Source organism: Ambystoma mexicanum, chromosome 4p (genome assembly GCF_040938575.1).
Source record: "Ambystoma mexicanum isolate Mex_15411 chromosome 4p, UKY_AmexF1_1, whole genome shotgun sequence".
Taxonomy (NCBI): Eukaryota; Metazoa; Chordata; class Amphibia; order Caudata; family Ambystomatidae; genus Ambystoma; species Ambystoma mexicanum.
In genome coordinates, this window is record NC_090927.1 from 691285900 (window position 1) to 691299505 (window position 13606).

The 13606-nt window shown below is 43.4% G+C and overlaps 1 protein-coding gene across 1 annotated transcript in view; it reads left to right on the forward strand.

The window, feature by feature from the left end:
- Positions 1-13606, forward strand: part of LOC138453422 (CD109 antigen-like) — an 812557-nt gene that overhangs the window by 57503 nt on the left and 741448 nt on the right. Inside the window, exons 3-4 of the mRNA XM_069606255.1 lie at positions 6884-6912; positions 8614-8847. Coding sequence (XP_069462356.1) covers positions 6884-6912; positions 8614-8847 — 263 coding nt within the window. The remainder of the gene's footprint in view (positions 1-6883; positions 6913-8613; positions 8848-13606) is intronic.

The window sequence follows — 13606 nt, forward strand, 5'->3', positions numbered from 1 at the left end:
CAGGAGGCCAAGATGTGTTGGTGGAGAGGAGTACCGAAGTACGCCAGTTGACAGTACAATGTCGAAGTCTTCAGCATGCATGGGGGGGCACTTAAAGGCATATGGGCAAGACCTAGAAGTGGATACTGGAATATGGGAATGCTGTCTGGGATTGGGTTGTTGGAGATGTCTACGACATAAGTGTCCGTAGAGTAAAATCTTTGAGCGCCAAGGTAGCTTTTTTTTTAATTTATTTTTTTTATTGCATAAATCCAGCAATGGCTCATGACCTTCTGTATTTCATGAACTTGGTCTATAATCTATTTACACACCAGTGGGAAAGCACATCCACAGAAGAATTTAGTATGAGCAATGGTTCTACAGTACTGTATACTGTAGCAGGTGAATGGGTGCCGTTGAGTTGTGCTTTCATTCAAGTTTTCTTGGTTTTTTCACTTTCTGGAGGTGGGAGTGTCCATACATGGCCATCATATTTACCGTAGACTCTCACTAACCCCTCTAAACCAAAAGATAATGGAAAAGCTACTGAAACAAGTGAGTTGCAGTTAATGGTGATTTGGGGGCGAGATCATGCGCATCAAGGACAACATAAGGGTAATACACCAGGCACTGAGGGGCTCTAAACTGGAAGTGGAGATTCGCAAGCTGTTGCCAGAAAATGTCCCATCACCCAACACCTTTTGGATTGGTATTTTTTTAATGTATTTGGGCGTCTTAGTTAAAACAGTTAAAATAAACCGAATACTAATAATGAGGCTAAAGTATGACAGAATACAAATTGTATGTTTAAGCACACATGGAGCAGTAATTACCCTGGCACCTTGTTTGGCTGAGGGGTCTTGTACATGGACTTGTTCGCTGGAAATATTCTTGCCATGTATTGAAACGCCTTGGACACTTGATCTCTGGGTATCAAATAGCACAGGTTCTGAACTACTTGAAAACCCCCATGATGGTCATTTTCTTTCGTTAAAATCAATTCTCTATTGTGAAATTATTGAAATGTGTGCTTTGATTGAAGCTGCGTTTTTTTTTTACTTTTTACCTTTCCTACTGTGTGCTCTTTATATTTTGGTTTTGCTGGTAGCAGTGAGGTCACACCCCTTAAATGGATGTGTTAATCTCAATCGTACTACTAAATTGACTTTTTGACCATTCTGGTGTGAATGACTGGGGGCGGTGAGCAAGGAGGTCAGCTTGAGCTGAATTCTGCTTTTGGACAAGGCAGTGGTTTGGAGGTTCATCAAGAAGTGTACTGTACAGGAGTTTAAAAAGCAGAAGAGGATACAATAATCAATCACTGTGCACATTAACTGCCACTGATTTATGGTGCATATTGCCACCACGCCAAAATCAAACCATCTAAAAGCAGTGGGTTTATGAAAACTAGAGCATACATACAATACATGCCAGAAGTGGGAAATTGATCTAATGCATGCATTAATAGATCATGTGGAATCCTGGGGTCCCAGTTGATTGTGGTGGTCGCCCTTTTGATGAGGTTTTTGCCCAGTTGAAGCTCGCACCAGGTTCGCACACCCATCCCCAATGAAGGGGTGCACTGGGTAGGTCAGAGGTACTACAGAGCTACAAACCTAGGTTTTAAAGGACACATCTCCCTCGCCTGCAGCCAGGCCAGTGCGAGAAGGGGTGGGAGCCCATATCTTCATTAAAAGGCAAGGGCCACCTAGTGGTGAAATGGTCATCTGCTTCTGGAGTAGCTGATGTATTGGGGCCAAAACAGGGTTAAGATGTGTGGGCAATGTGACAGACTGGTCCCATTTAAAAAGCCATATGCACCAACTTTGTGGATAGGTGCTGTGTATACGGGCTTCTACGTTATTTGCCGCAGGTTTTTTCATCACTGTTTTTTTCTCAAAACTCTTTTTTTGGGGTGTTACCCGCCCAAGCCCACTTTTTAAAAAAATGTTTTTATTCCCTTACACCCACAACCATATATTTAATTTTTTAAACAAGTTTTTTTTCGAAATAAAAACGGCGATGAAAAAACACACGATGAAAAATACCGCGGTGAAATGCATGTATACCGTATACGGAAGGCCCAACACTTACTGCAACTTAAGCTGAAGGGTGCAAACTCTGCCTAATTAGATTTTAGTGAAAGTGTGCCTAGACTCTGGAGACAGCAGTTCCCGATAGCGCAGTGGCAAGAATGCAATATACCCCCCAATGGCCAAGGCATCATTGCAATCCGAAGAACTGATGCCCTGATGGGGATCCCCAACCTAATCGTTTTCCCTAATCAGAGTCCCCCTTTGATCTCCTAGGCTACCACCGTACACCACAAACCTCCCCCACAGTGCTGTTACAGGCCCAGCCATTAGCGCATGCACACTAATCTATGACAAAGCGCTCCATAGTCGTATCACATTCTCCCACTTCTGTGCTATTGGTCTCTTCCCTATGCAGAATACTTCATCTAATCACTAAATAACCAACAGGGATCCATGCAGCAAAGTCAGAGGGTTTCCATATAGCAGTTCAGGAAAGTACCATAGCATGCATCCCTCTCTCAAAATGGTGGCCCCAAGGACAAAAAGCTCAGGATTGTATTATCCAGTTTTACACCAGGAGTCTCATACAGAAAAACCATTGATGCATGTAGTCTGTTACATTAATAACTGACTTCCTAACTGCACATTCTTGGGCCATGGTTTTGCTGGATCAGAGCTTGTAGTACTGTTTGGCCCCCCATGGGACGTACCCACTTCTCTCTGGAAGCTTTCCCTAACACCTAATGGTAGCAAAACTGCAGCCTCAGCAGTCAGAGGGTCATTTTACTTCCCATGCTGCTAAACCCACCTTTATAACCTAATGTGGGGTGTGTAAGTAGGCATGCCTCGGACTGTGGATTATTTCTTACTCGCATTGTTTTCTGGGCAGTCTTTGTGCTTGACAACCAATCCGTCTTTACTCTGCCCCACCACCCCCAGTGATGGCTGTTATTGCGAGACATTGAGGCTTCTGTGCAACCACACACCTAAAGTAATATGTAGTCGGTTTCCACATTTACCCCTTTTGTGCTTTGAAGCACACTTTTTCCATTTTACTTCAGACTTAATTTCCACTTCACATTGTATCCCCTTATGTATACATTTGTTTGATCTTGCTCTGTGTACTGTGATAAATCGGATGTCATCACTCCTTTACCAGGGATAAACTCTCCCCATGTGGCCAGGGGACAGCAGCCGCTACTTGAGCCTGACCCTGGGAGTGGATCTGACGGAGGACCACATGGGGAGGTGACCCTGGGGTGTGGGGATAACATGGCGTCATCAAATGAAGGCACATGCCACCCTTTCTCTTTTAGGGATGTTCCCTCAATCAAGCTTTTATGGCTTATTGCGAAAGTTTCCTCCCACAAAACCTGCTAATGGCCTCACTCAGTATCCTGTAGAAGACACCTAGGAAAGCCCAATATTTCCATATGTAAGAATACTGAGACGAGGGGGCTGAAGGGAGCAATACAGACCCACGATGCAGAGAACTACAGAATGTGCTCTAGTAGTTGCAAGTGCTTGACAGGTGCTGGGAGATTTAAAAGGCGGAATCTGAATGAACACAAAGAGCTACCTGGGAAAGCCACGTTTGTTCAAGGTTGATCGAGGGACTGCGGAGTCACTGTGGAGGAGTCTGTGGCGCCAGCTGGCTCAAGACAGGAGGAGGAAGGCTGCAGCAACCAGTGTCCCATGCTGGGACCGCAGCAGAGGATGAAGGCAATGCTTGTCGGCAGTCACGGGAACCAGAGAACAGCACCTCAGCCACAGGAACATGAGGGAGGCTCAACCACCAGGGGGAGCCGCAAAGGATGTGGAGTTGGCGAGTGAGGACAGTGGACCCACAAACTGGATGCAAAGCGCACACGCTGTTCCCTTTTAACCGTGAGCGAACCAAAGAGTGCTGCAGAAAGCCAGTGAGCCCTGGAGAGAGGACGACACTGTGGTGCTTTCGCAATGATACCGAAACACTGCTAAATAATTCATTTGAATGAAAGAATTGTCTTTTTGGGAAGCAAAACCGGATTTCAAGAGAAGAAAACTCCTCTCCTTGTGCACTTGCAAGACGATAAGTTAGCCTGCTACCTCTACCCAAGGGAAGCAAAGCCAGAGGTTAAGGGGGGAGAAAGAGCCCTTCACCTTATGAACTTTTGCAAAACCACAAGTCTGCAAGTGTGTTTAAAGGAAGTATGTTTAAAACCCTGGCAGAGTATACCGGGACAAGTTTGCAATTGTAGAAAGACACCCAAAGTCCTGGAACAGTAATATGCTAGGTAAACCCAAAACCGTGAATTAAGTGAAGTGGAAAAGAACCTGTCGGAGTAAAATGGGTATCCTGTATATTTGAAACTTGCATCTAAAACTGTTTTGGAATATCAAGTATTTTGTTATTAACTAATAAACCTCCAATAAAATATTGTGCCTTTTTGGAGTCTTGAGAAATCTTTAACCAGCTGGGGAAGGGAGCCATCTCCTGGAACTGTGAACCTCATCCATTGGGAACGTTGGTGTTGAGTGCATTCATATTTCTTTTGAACTCTAACATTTGTGCACCTTCCAGGGCTAGACAGTGCCCCGTTGCACATTAGTTACTTTGGAATGTGAGGGCAGGGATAGGTTTTCAGACACAGGACCGTTTTTCTTTGGACATCTTGCCACCGGACAGACGTTTAGTTTTGGTGGAGGTAGGAAAATACCTCGTAGATGTAGGGACATCGGGTCCTTTTCCAACCCTTTAGTTAAATCTGTAACCACAAATGACTTCTGTGTCGGTCTCATTCCTGGCTCCTCACAATACCCATTCAGAGCTCCTCCCATATCTCATTGTACCCCTATTTGCATTCTGCTTAATTAGTGTATATCAGAGTGTTTAGTGTTGTGTATTTTGGCAACCACAATAATTAAAACACAAGTGAATGGAGGCTTGTATGCACGCTATCTGCATCATTTGTAAAATGTCTTCATTCATCTTGTTGTTAGTTTCCTGCAAGGTGCCTATATGCTTGAATTCAGTGTTACCGAGGGGCATTATACATTCATTACGAATATGGATTGCTCTTTCCTGACAGGAGGAGCACCAGTAAAAGAATGTGCATGACCATCATGGTAATGGGAAATGGGATCCAATGAGTAGGACCAACAGACTTCGCTCACTCAATGATGTGACAGACATCCAAAGCTGTGCATATTGTGAGTGTCTAGTCAGTTCGAAAGCTTTTTTCTTATGTTTAATTTCCAGAGCCGTTGTTAGTCATTTAATTTGTGGAATTTTAGTAAATGGTTCTCAAAATGGTATGGGAACGTTTTAACCCAATCACTCACTTTATAGCTCAAGTGAATGTTGTATTGCACAACTGCACACCAATGAACAGAATCCTAACATTTATGTAAGACCAACTAAGTCTACGAATAATGTGTTCACCCTAAACCGATAGTGAGCCAATCCGCTGCACACGTTAGCAACAGCGAAAGTACCCAAAAGCTTCTTGTGCGATTTCAACCCCCCACTTGAGCCTTTGGCTGTTTTCAGTCCTTTCAAAGGAAGATAACTTTGGATGAATTTCTGATTTAGACCGTTTCCCAGAACATGAACGTATGGTGGCAGAATGGCCTCTTTTTCCTCTGGGTGAAAGTCACCTTTTCTGTTAGGGCCAATGTGAAAATGTAATGGGGATGTACTTTACTGGGGCAAAAGTGGCATGGCACTGTGGACAGTCCGGCTACTTTTAGGGGGCATCTAGAAAATACCACGAGTGTTTAACGAGGCAATGAGAAACCGAATTGGTATTGTGTATACTGTCAGGCGGGCATGTTTGAGGACAGTATGGAATATTAACAGCACACCTGTAAGGCTGTCGCACGGAGCCCCGTATTTGTAGCAGAATTACTATTTCAGCAAAATTCTTAAGTACCTGGATGTGATGGGAGTTTTATTTTATGGCAATTGAGAGTTATACTCAGCAAGGAATAAAGTGCTGTGCATCTTCTTGTATAGTGTTACATTGATATAATTAGCCTGCCACTATTAAAAACTATGCACTGAGCAATCTAAAGTAAAGCAAACCGGGATGAGGAACTTATTCGTGGTGTCTGTTGAAAGTTAAATGATGATCTGGTTTATAATTTCATCAGCATGTGACCGGTAGCACGAGACAGCAAGATGTGGTACTGTCATGCAATTTGAATTTGTATTACTAAGCCTTTCTGCCTTGTTCTCGCCAATGTGGTGCCATGTTCGCTCTGAAGAACCCCAGGTTCCAATGCAAGATGGCATTGAACAGCAAACGCGTCCTGCGGTTACAGCGGCTCACTCTTGCTGCATAGGCTTCTGTGCAGCTGAAAGGGTTGGGAAATCATTGCCACAGACCAGCTACTCGCCGTCCTTTCCACCTAGCTCCAAGTAGACGATCATTTGCTTGTGTAATGCCAATCGGGGGAAGTGTTTGAAGCCCCCGAGGCACAGTTTTTCATGTGCCCAGAATGAACCAGATCATAGTTTTCCACCTCCCCACGTGTGTGTTAGATCTCCTACCACCGGTCTTAAATACTGAAAGTCAGAATTGCGAACGTTATAACTATTTGTGACGAGCAGACCTTCATTTCCAGCTTTGTACTTTCATGCAATGGGAATTAAATGAATCCTGTGGAAATACCCACTCTGACACAGAACAGTGGGATGTGCTGTAGGTTTTCAGCATGTGGATCATCCTTGGTAACCTGGCACTAGACACTGACCCACCCTAGGTTAACACGAGGCAGTACATTGTTCGTAGGTTACCTAGGGCTTTTTTGATTGAATGTGCTGCCTGGGATTGTATTTCCTTTTAAATGGGCCCAATGTCTGAAATGTATTCTTTTCTTTGCAGATTCCATTGGCCTCCTGAAATTGCCTGCGGTAAGATACGGAACGAGCAAGGGAATGATTGTGCATGTTGTGTGCTTCGGTCACTAAACTGAATGGAGTTGGGACAAACTTGCTCTGCTAAGCTATGTTTCAGGCCATCTGGCTAGTAAGACTAGATGCAATACACCTACATGTACACAAAAGCAAGGTTGGAAACCTGGTTCACAATTTGCAGATTTGACATAAGCAAGGCGGGTGCATGAGTCTCATTCCAAACTCTGTGGCTCCTTCACACAGTGTCTGATTACAGCTGCCATGCATGGTTGCAAGGTGACCCAAATGCACATTCCTCTTCCCTCACCGTCTTCAGTGCTTCACCATTTATATTTTAAACCAACTGAGGTGTGGGCATTGCAGTGTGCTTCCGGTTTAAGATGCTGTGTTTTTGCATCTGCATTGTTCCGTTCTCTTGTTTGTTCCAATCTGCCTCAACCTTCACAATGTCACAAGTTCTGTGCTTGGTCTTCTGTGAAGAGCATATTGTTCCGGTTTGCCAGTGGATCAGTCTAGTTTGATATCTAGCAATAGTCAAATTGACCTCCCCTTCTCTGGAGATTGGAGCTGCAGTGTCATCTAGCTGAATGAAATGTGTGCCGAATGGTTTCCAAGTGCTGGTCTGTTTATGCAGTGATGTGTGCTATTAGAGACTGAACTCTTATCCTTGACCCTGGCTCGGGTGTGAGTAACATGATCTTGATAGTTCAAGAATAGGATTCAGGGGCTCATCACAAGTTGGGTGATCTCCCCAGAGGTATTACCGCTGGGGCTATTAGCATTCCCGCCAAACCCCCAGGCGCTATTGGCGCCGGATCACAGGTTTGCTGGAATAAAGTTCCCATTCCCCATTGGGCCCATTTAGAATTCCCCATTGGGGCATTTTCGGTGCTACCACCTCCGGCAGTATTAGCGCGGCGGTAATAGTGCAGAAAATCGGCAAAATCGTGTCGCATTTGCCCCCAGCTCAGAGCTGGGGGTTAATCCTGCCAATCCTGTGATTTTGCAGACCCTTAAATGCGGCAGTAATGGCGTTACTGCTGCATTTAAGGGTTACCGCCAAACTCGTGATCTCCCATCCAGTGAGGGAGAATAGCTCAGGGGCAACGTGCTCACCTTGGAAGCAAGACGACAGTGCAACACAGGTTCGATTCCCAGGTCTGCGCTTAGAAACCTCTGGGTATTTAGTGTTATAAATAACCAATCATATCGGTGTGAGCCGCACCCTCTCCAAAATGCAACTTGTTGTTGCACTGTTTTCAGTAGTGGTTATGAACTATTAAATACGAAATGAAGACAAAAATGCTAGAACAGTGTGTTTAGTATTGCATTAGTAACGGAGTGTTAAAATTGCATAGAATTCCTAACATTTTTCTTCACAAAAGAATACTGTGCAATACTAAAGGCCTGACTATATTGCACACACTATAAAAAGACAATGAGAAAACTTAAACACTAAAGGGCATTGTAAATCTGGGCAGATGTGGAATGGGCGCAGAAATGGGAGTCTTGTTGGACTGCTTGAATGCAGCAAGACTGGAGAAGTCAGTGAGCAGGCATGACCAAACACGGTTTCTGCAAAATATCGTTCTCTGGGCACAATTGTCCATTTCTGAGTTGGTGTCTTTTTTCATTTGGAGTCTGTTGGTAAACCTATACTCTCGTGTACATACATGTTCATGTGTTTTCTCTTACCAGCTTCCAACGGACTTGGCACCCCATTCTAAATATTGGCTGCTAGTTAATGGATCAGCACAAAATGCTTCGCTCTTCACCAGGAAAATTGAACTGGCTCTGCAGTCCCAGGATGTCTCAGTGTTCATAGAGTTGGACAAATCGGTCTACAGGCCCAAGCAAGACGTTAAGATCCGAGTAATTTGCCTCCAGTCAGACATGAGACCGTTCCATGGACCAATAGACGTTCATATAAATGTAAGCGATTCCTGGATTTGAAATTCTAATCCATAACTACCAACGTAAGGTCTGTCGTTTGCATTTGTGTCAAGGCGCTAAACAAGTTTAAATCTGCTAAAATGCTGGATATTCACATTTCCATAAACGAAGTGCTTACTGTCGAGCAGGGTTGACTTCATGTTTTGTCTTTTTTTTTTTTTTTGTCTGTTATTCTCGCATGAGCAGTTTTCTTCATGAGTGATGCGATTGCAATCGTGTTTGTTTGCATCCTCGGATCTTAGTAATGTGCGTTATATTGATATTTGCTCTAGTCGGTGTCACCAGCAAATGTAATTGTATTCTAGCTCCAAATTCTTTAAACCTTGCATGTAACATTTAGCCAAATCTTGATGCCTTTACCTTCCCTTGGTATCACTGAAGTGCAGACCCGGAGCTGCATTAAGTTGCAGTGGCGGGGAGATGCTACAACTGTACCCAACAACCCTGGTATGTCTGTGAACCCGCAGTTTAACATGTATGCCTTTCTTTTGTAAGCAGTCTCTTAATCGTGTCGTGTGTGGGTGTAACATTTTCATTGTACATTTTGCTGACTCGTTAGACAATGCAACCAGTATTGCAATAGGCCTGTAACACATGGCAGCCTGTACATGCTCTAGTGACAGGCCAGTTGTTACTTTACTACTGACCTGTAATAGACAAATGGCAGCACTACTGCATTTGAGCTGTGACATCACAATGCCTGCGGCTTGAGCCAACACAGAGCACAAATGCAGCTGTCACTGCAGCACTTAAACCAAAAGCTAGCAGTTCAAATCCCTTGCTTGTAAAATAGATTTCTGTGAAACTTTGCATCCATTATCTGATGGAACTATTTACGGGTGTTTATTTTTTGCACTACTGCAGTTTAACTGGGGAAAGCAAGCATCTGTTTCCACAAAACGGGCTTTAGATTTTTATTAATCTGAATTCTTTGTGTTCTTAATCCAAACAGATATACATTTCATTATTTGGTTCTGTAACTGGAAGATCTTAAATTGGATTTAGTAAGTGACCAGGTTTTAAGTGGGATGACGGTGTTATGGGCTTTTATTCTGAGGAATGATATTGCAAGCCACCCTGGATGCCCATGACCTTGTATAGGAACTATATCAGTTTCACGGGTTTTTGAACCTTTGGCTCTTCTGATGCTATGGACTACATCCCCACCAACCCTAACAAGCAAAATCAGTGAGGGTTCATGGGATTTGTAGTCAAACATCTGGAGAGCCACATGTTGAAGACCTCTACCCTATTTGGTCATGGAACTCTTCAGTGACTTGTAATATCCCTAACACACTAGGGTGTACTTTACCCCATAAATGCAACAAAAAGGAAATTGAATAAACACCCCACAAATTAAATCAGACGACATCCAGGCCTTGCTTAAACTTTGAATTTATAAACATTTCAGTATGATTCTTCAAAGATGATGCAGAAGAGCCAGATATCCAAAATAATGTATATGCATCACATGGTATTGCAATTTCCCAAACGAAGAGCTATGGCATGGGGGCAAGGGTCCTTGCCTCCTAAAATAGGATGTCTGGTTAATAAAATAGTCTTCTGGAAGAATTGCAAGATCAAACATCCACCAATTGCAGCAAGAAATAAGTCGGATTATTAGTACCTAAATTCATTAAAGAAACCGGTTTCCTCGTGAATTTAACATGAGTACATCTGCAGAGGGATGTCATTGACAACACTTAGGCTTACATGTCAAAGTTGCTAGGCACCAATAATTCGAGTGGGGATATATTAACTTGAAGTAGTGCAAATGCAAGAAAGTGGTCACGTTTGATTGCAAGCAAAGGCAATTGTCATGTATATAGTCCTGTCCAATTTTGAAGCCTGGTAAAACTGTAGACCTCTAGTTTATTTTCAGGGACAATTACTTGTTTCCAGAACAACACACAGTACTTGGAACCTCTAAACCATATCCTAGATGTGGCAACATGCAGTCCTTCAGATGCTTTTTCCTAGGATTCCCATAGGATGTTTTTAGGTTAAGAATCTGAAGGGCTCTAGGTTCAGTCACGCTGCTGACCACCAAAGTGTGAAGTTCATGTGATTGAAGCCTGTTAATATGCAGATTCAGCATTCCAAGCACGTGTGCAGATTCAAGATGAGAAGGTCCCCCGCCAGGTAGACCTTAGGACTTGAATTCTTTTTAAGTGCATTCTGGTTTCTTTACAAAAACCTTCAGCACTACATATACTAAAAAGAAATAGCTGCATCACATAATCAAAATCTATACCACATAAAACTTGAGAAATGCAACTAATAATTAACAAATCAATATCCCAAAAAAATAATTCCATTAATAATTTTTGCATTTAAAATGTCTGCTCCTTCTAAATGTAATAAGCGGCAGCGGAAATAACCAGTTAGTCTCCCCCATTGCCTTTGCTCAAAATGATCTAATAAGCCCAAGGGTTAGTGAACAAACTTGCTATAACATACATTTCGAATGGATTGTGTCCTCCAACGTATTCCGCATCTTTGACATGTGATGTCCACAGCTGTGTACTTCGGAAACTTTTTCGGCAGAGGGCGTCCTGCGTCAGGTCGATGTCCCTTGAAGGCCTCCGTCGAGGATGACATCACTGGATGTTATAAATAGGACGCACGGCGCCTGTAGCCTCAGTTCCATTTTTTCCGCAAACGTGTTTGCTTTGGAGACTCTGGCGCCTTGTGTATTCCTTGTGAATGTCTTCTTCAACCCCTCGGTATTCCTGGCAGAGGAGTGCACCAGGGGTACTGTGAAAAGCAGTCAAGCATACCCAACTGTGCAGGAGGACAAGGTCCTCCAACAAGCCCTCTTTGTTACATTGCCTGGTGTGGTCGAATAAAAGAGGGGTGTGAGAGGTCGGAAGGGAGACATTCCCCCTACTTAAACTGCCAATTATATAGAAATGTATGTGTCCATAGGAAAGGGCAAGGGGAGTCCTGACCAAGACAGTGAACCAGCTTGGTTTATTTTCAAGTGTAAGGGATAGAAGTAGGATTTTGACACTGGACTCTTTTTTTTATTTTTTATTTTATTTTTTTGTTTTTTCCAGACATTTTTCCTTAATGGAGGCAGAGAAACCCCTCTTGGTGGTAGAGAAGGATGGGGGTTTCTCGTTACTTTATTCAAAGAATATGTCTTTGCCCAAAAGAATGCCACCTGTGTTAGTCTCCTCCTTCCACACCCTTACAATGCATTGGTAGGCCCTGGGCAGATCATAAAAGGAGTAAGAACTGCCGAATACCAGGACAAACAGGCAGTGTTGCATACTCAAGTCTGCCGATAGAAATCGGACCAAGTGATGGCTCATACATAAGGATCAATATGGACAGTAAATAAAAGCAGAGAGGACAACCCTGATGGAGGGGTGGGTGGGGGGTATCTCTTCCTTAAAAGAAGTAGAATGTATTGAATAATCACTCTGGTCTGAAAATCAGTATCACCATACCTTCCAACAGACCTCCCAATTGACATGATTGAAAGCTTGTTTGTCAGCATGCAGAGTTGTATGGTGGTTCTGAGATGTCACGTCCACCAGAGTGAGTGGCAGACAATATTCTGCATGGTCCTGTCATGGCCCCTCACAAACCCGTGCTCCTCGTGTCCCACTAAATCCCTAAAAAGGCTTTCCAACAGATGAGAACGTTTGCGAGCAGCTTACGGTTCCTAGTTTCTGGGAGAGATGTGCCTATATGAGGAACAACACCTCCCATCCTGTCCTCTTTTTAGGAAGGATTGATATCTGGGTCATGCCACAAGTGGGTTGCTGCTTTTTATTCCATACGTACTGGAGCATTTCCATTAGAGGAAGAAATGGAGTACCAGTACACTTGATATACCCCTGTTGTAATTCCGTCCTCTGGATGCCTTTGCAACAGAGTGGCACAGAAATGCTTGACCGAGGTAATCGCCTGGATATTCAAGTAATTGCCATTTGTCTTTTAGTCCCGTAAGCGCAGTCTTGCAATAGACTAGGGCTGATGGCTTGGTACAAAGTTTGATAGAATTTTGACAGGATCTTCAATTTTGCTGATTAAACTTCATTTGCTGTGTATTTTATTTTCCTGTCTGTACTATTTGGCATTTGCACTGCGAGTACTTTACTGCTCCTATGAACTCTGGCTACTCCTATCACTTGGAACAAAGTTCCCTGCCTAATTCTGCACTTCACCAAGGCAGTGCCTCCGGTGTCCTGCTGCCGCTTCATGCCAGTGCATGATGGGCTTCGGAGTTGCATGGCGAGGGTTTCACTGGTTATCCTGCTTCACCCCCACTCCCCCATCCCCCCCCTTGTCCCAACTGGGTAAATAGACTAATAAACGCCTTCAGTCCCCGGTGCCCAAAACCCCCTTTATCTAGACACGAAGTCCCAGGAAAAAAAAGATTTTTACTAAAATTGTTGGCCTATGGGGCTTTTGGATAAAACTAATACATGGCACATAACATAAAAATAGAAAACAGTAATTAAAATCCATCCTATTTTAAAAACATCAAATTAATTAAAGAATGAAAATCATTGTGTACTAAAATACCATTGATTAAGTAAAAGGAACAAAATGTGTTTACATGCAAACTCACAACATACACACTGAGGGATATCATTTACTGTGGCAGAGCAGTGTAACCCAGGTTCTCTAAATTTCTAAGCTGCAACTAAGAGCTCCCCCATTTCTTGCCACCTGATAATTGAAATCGCCCAGAAGAAAGGCCAGAAGTCTCGGACGCAACTTG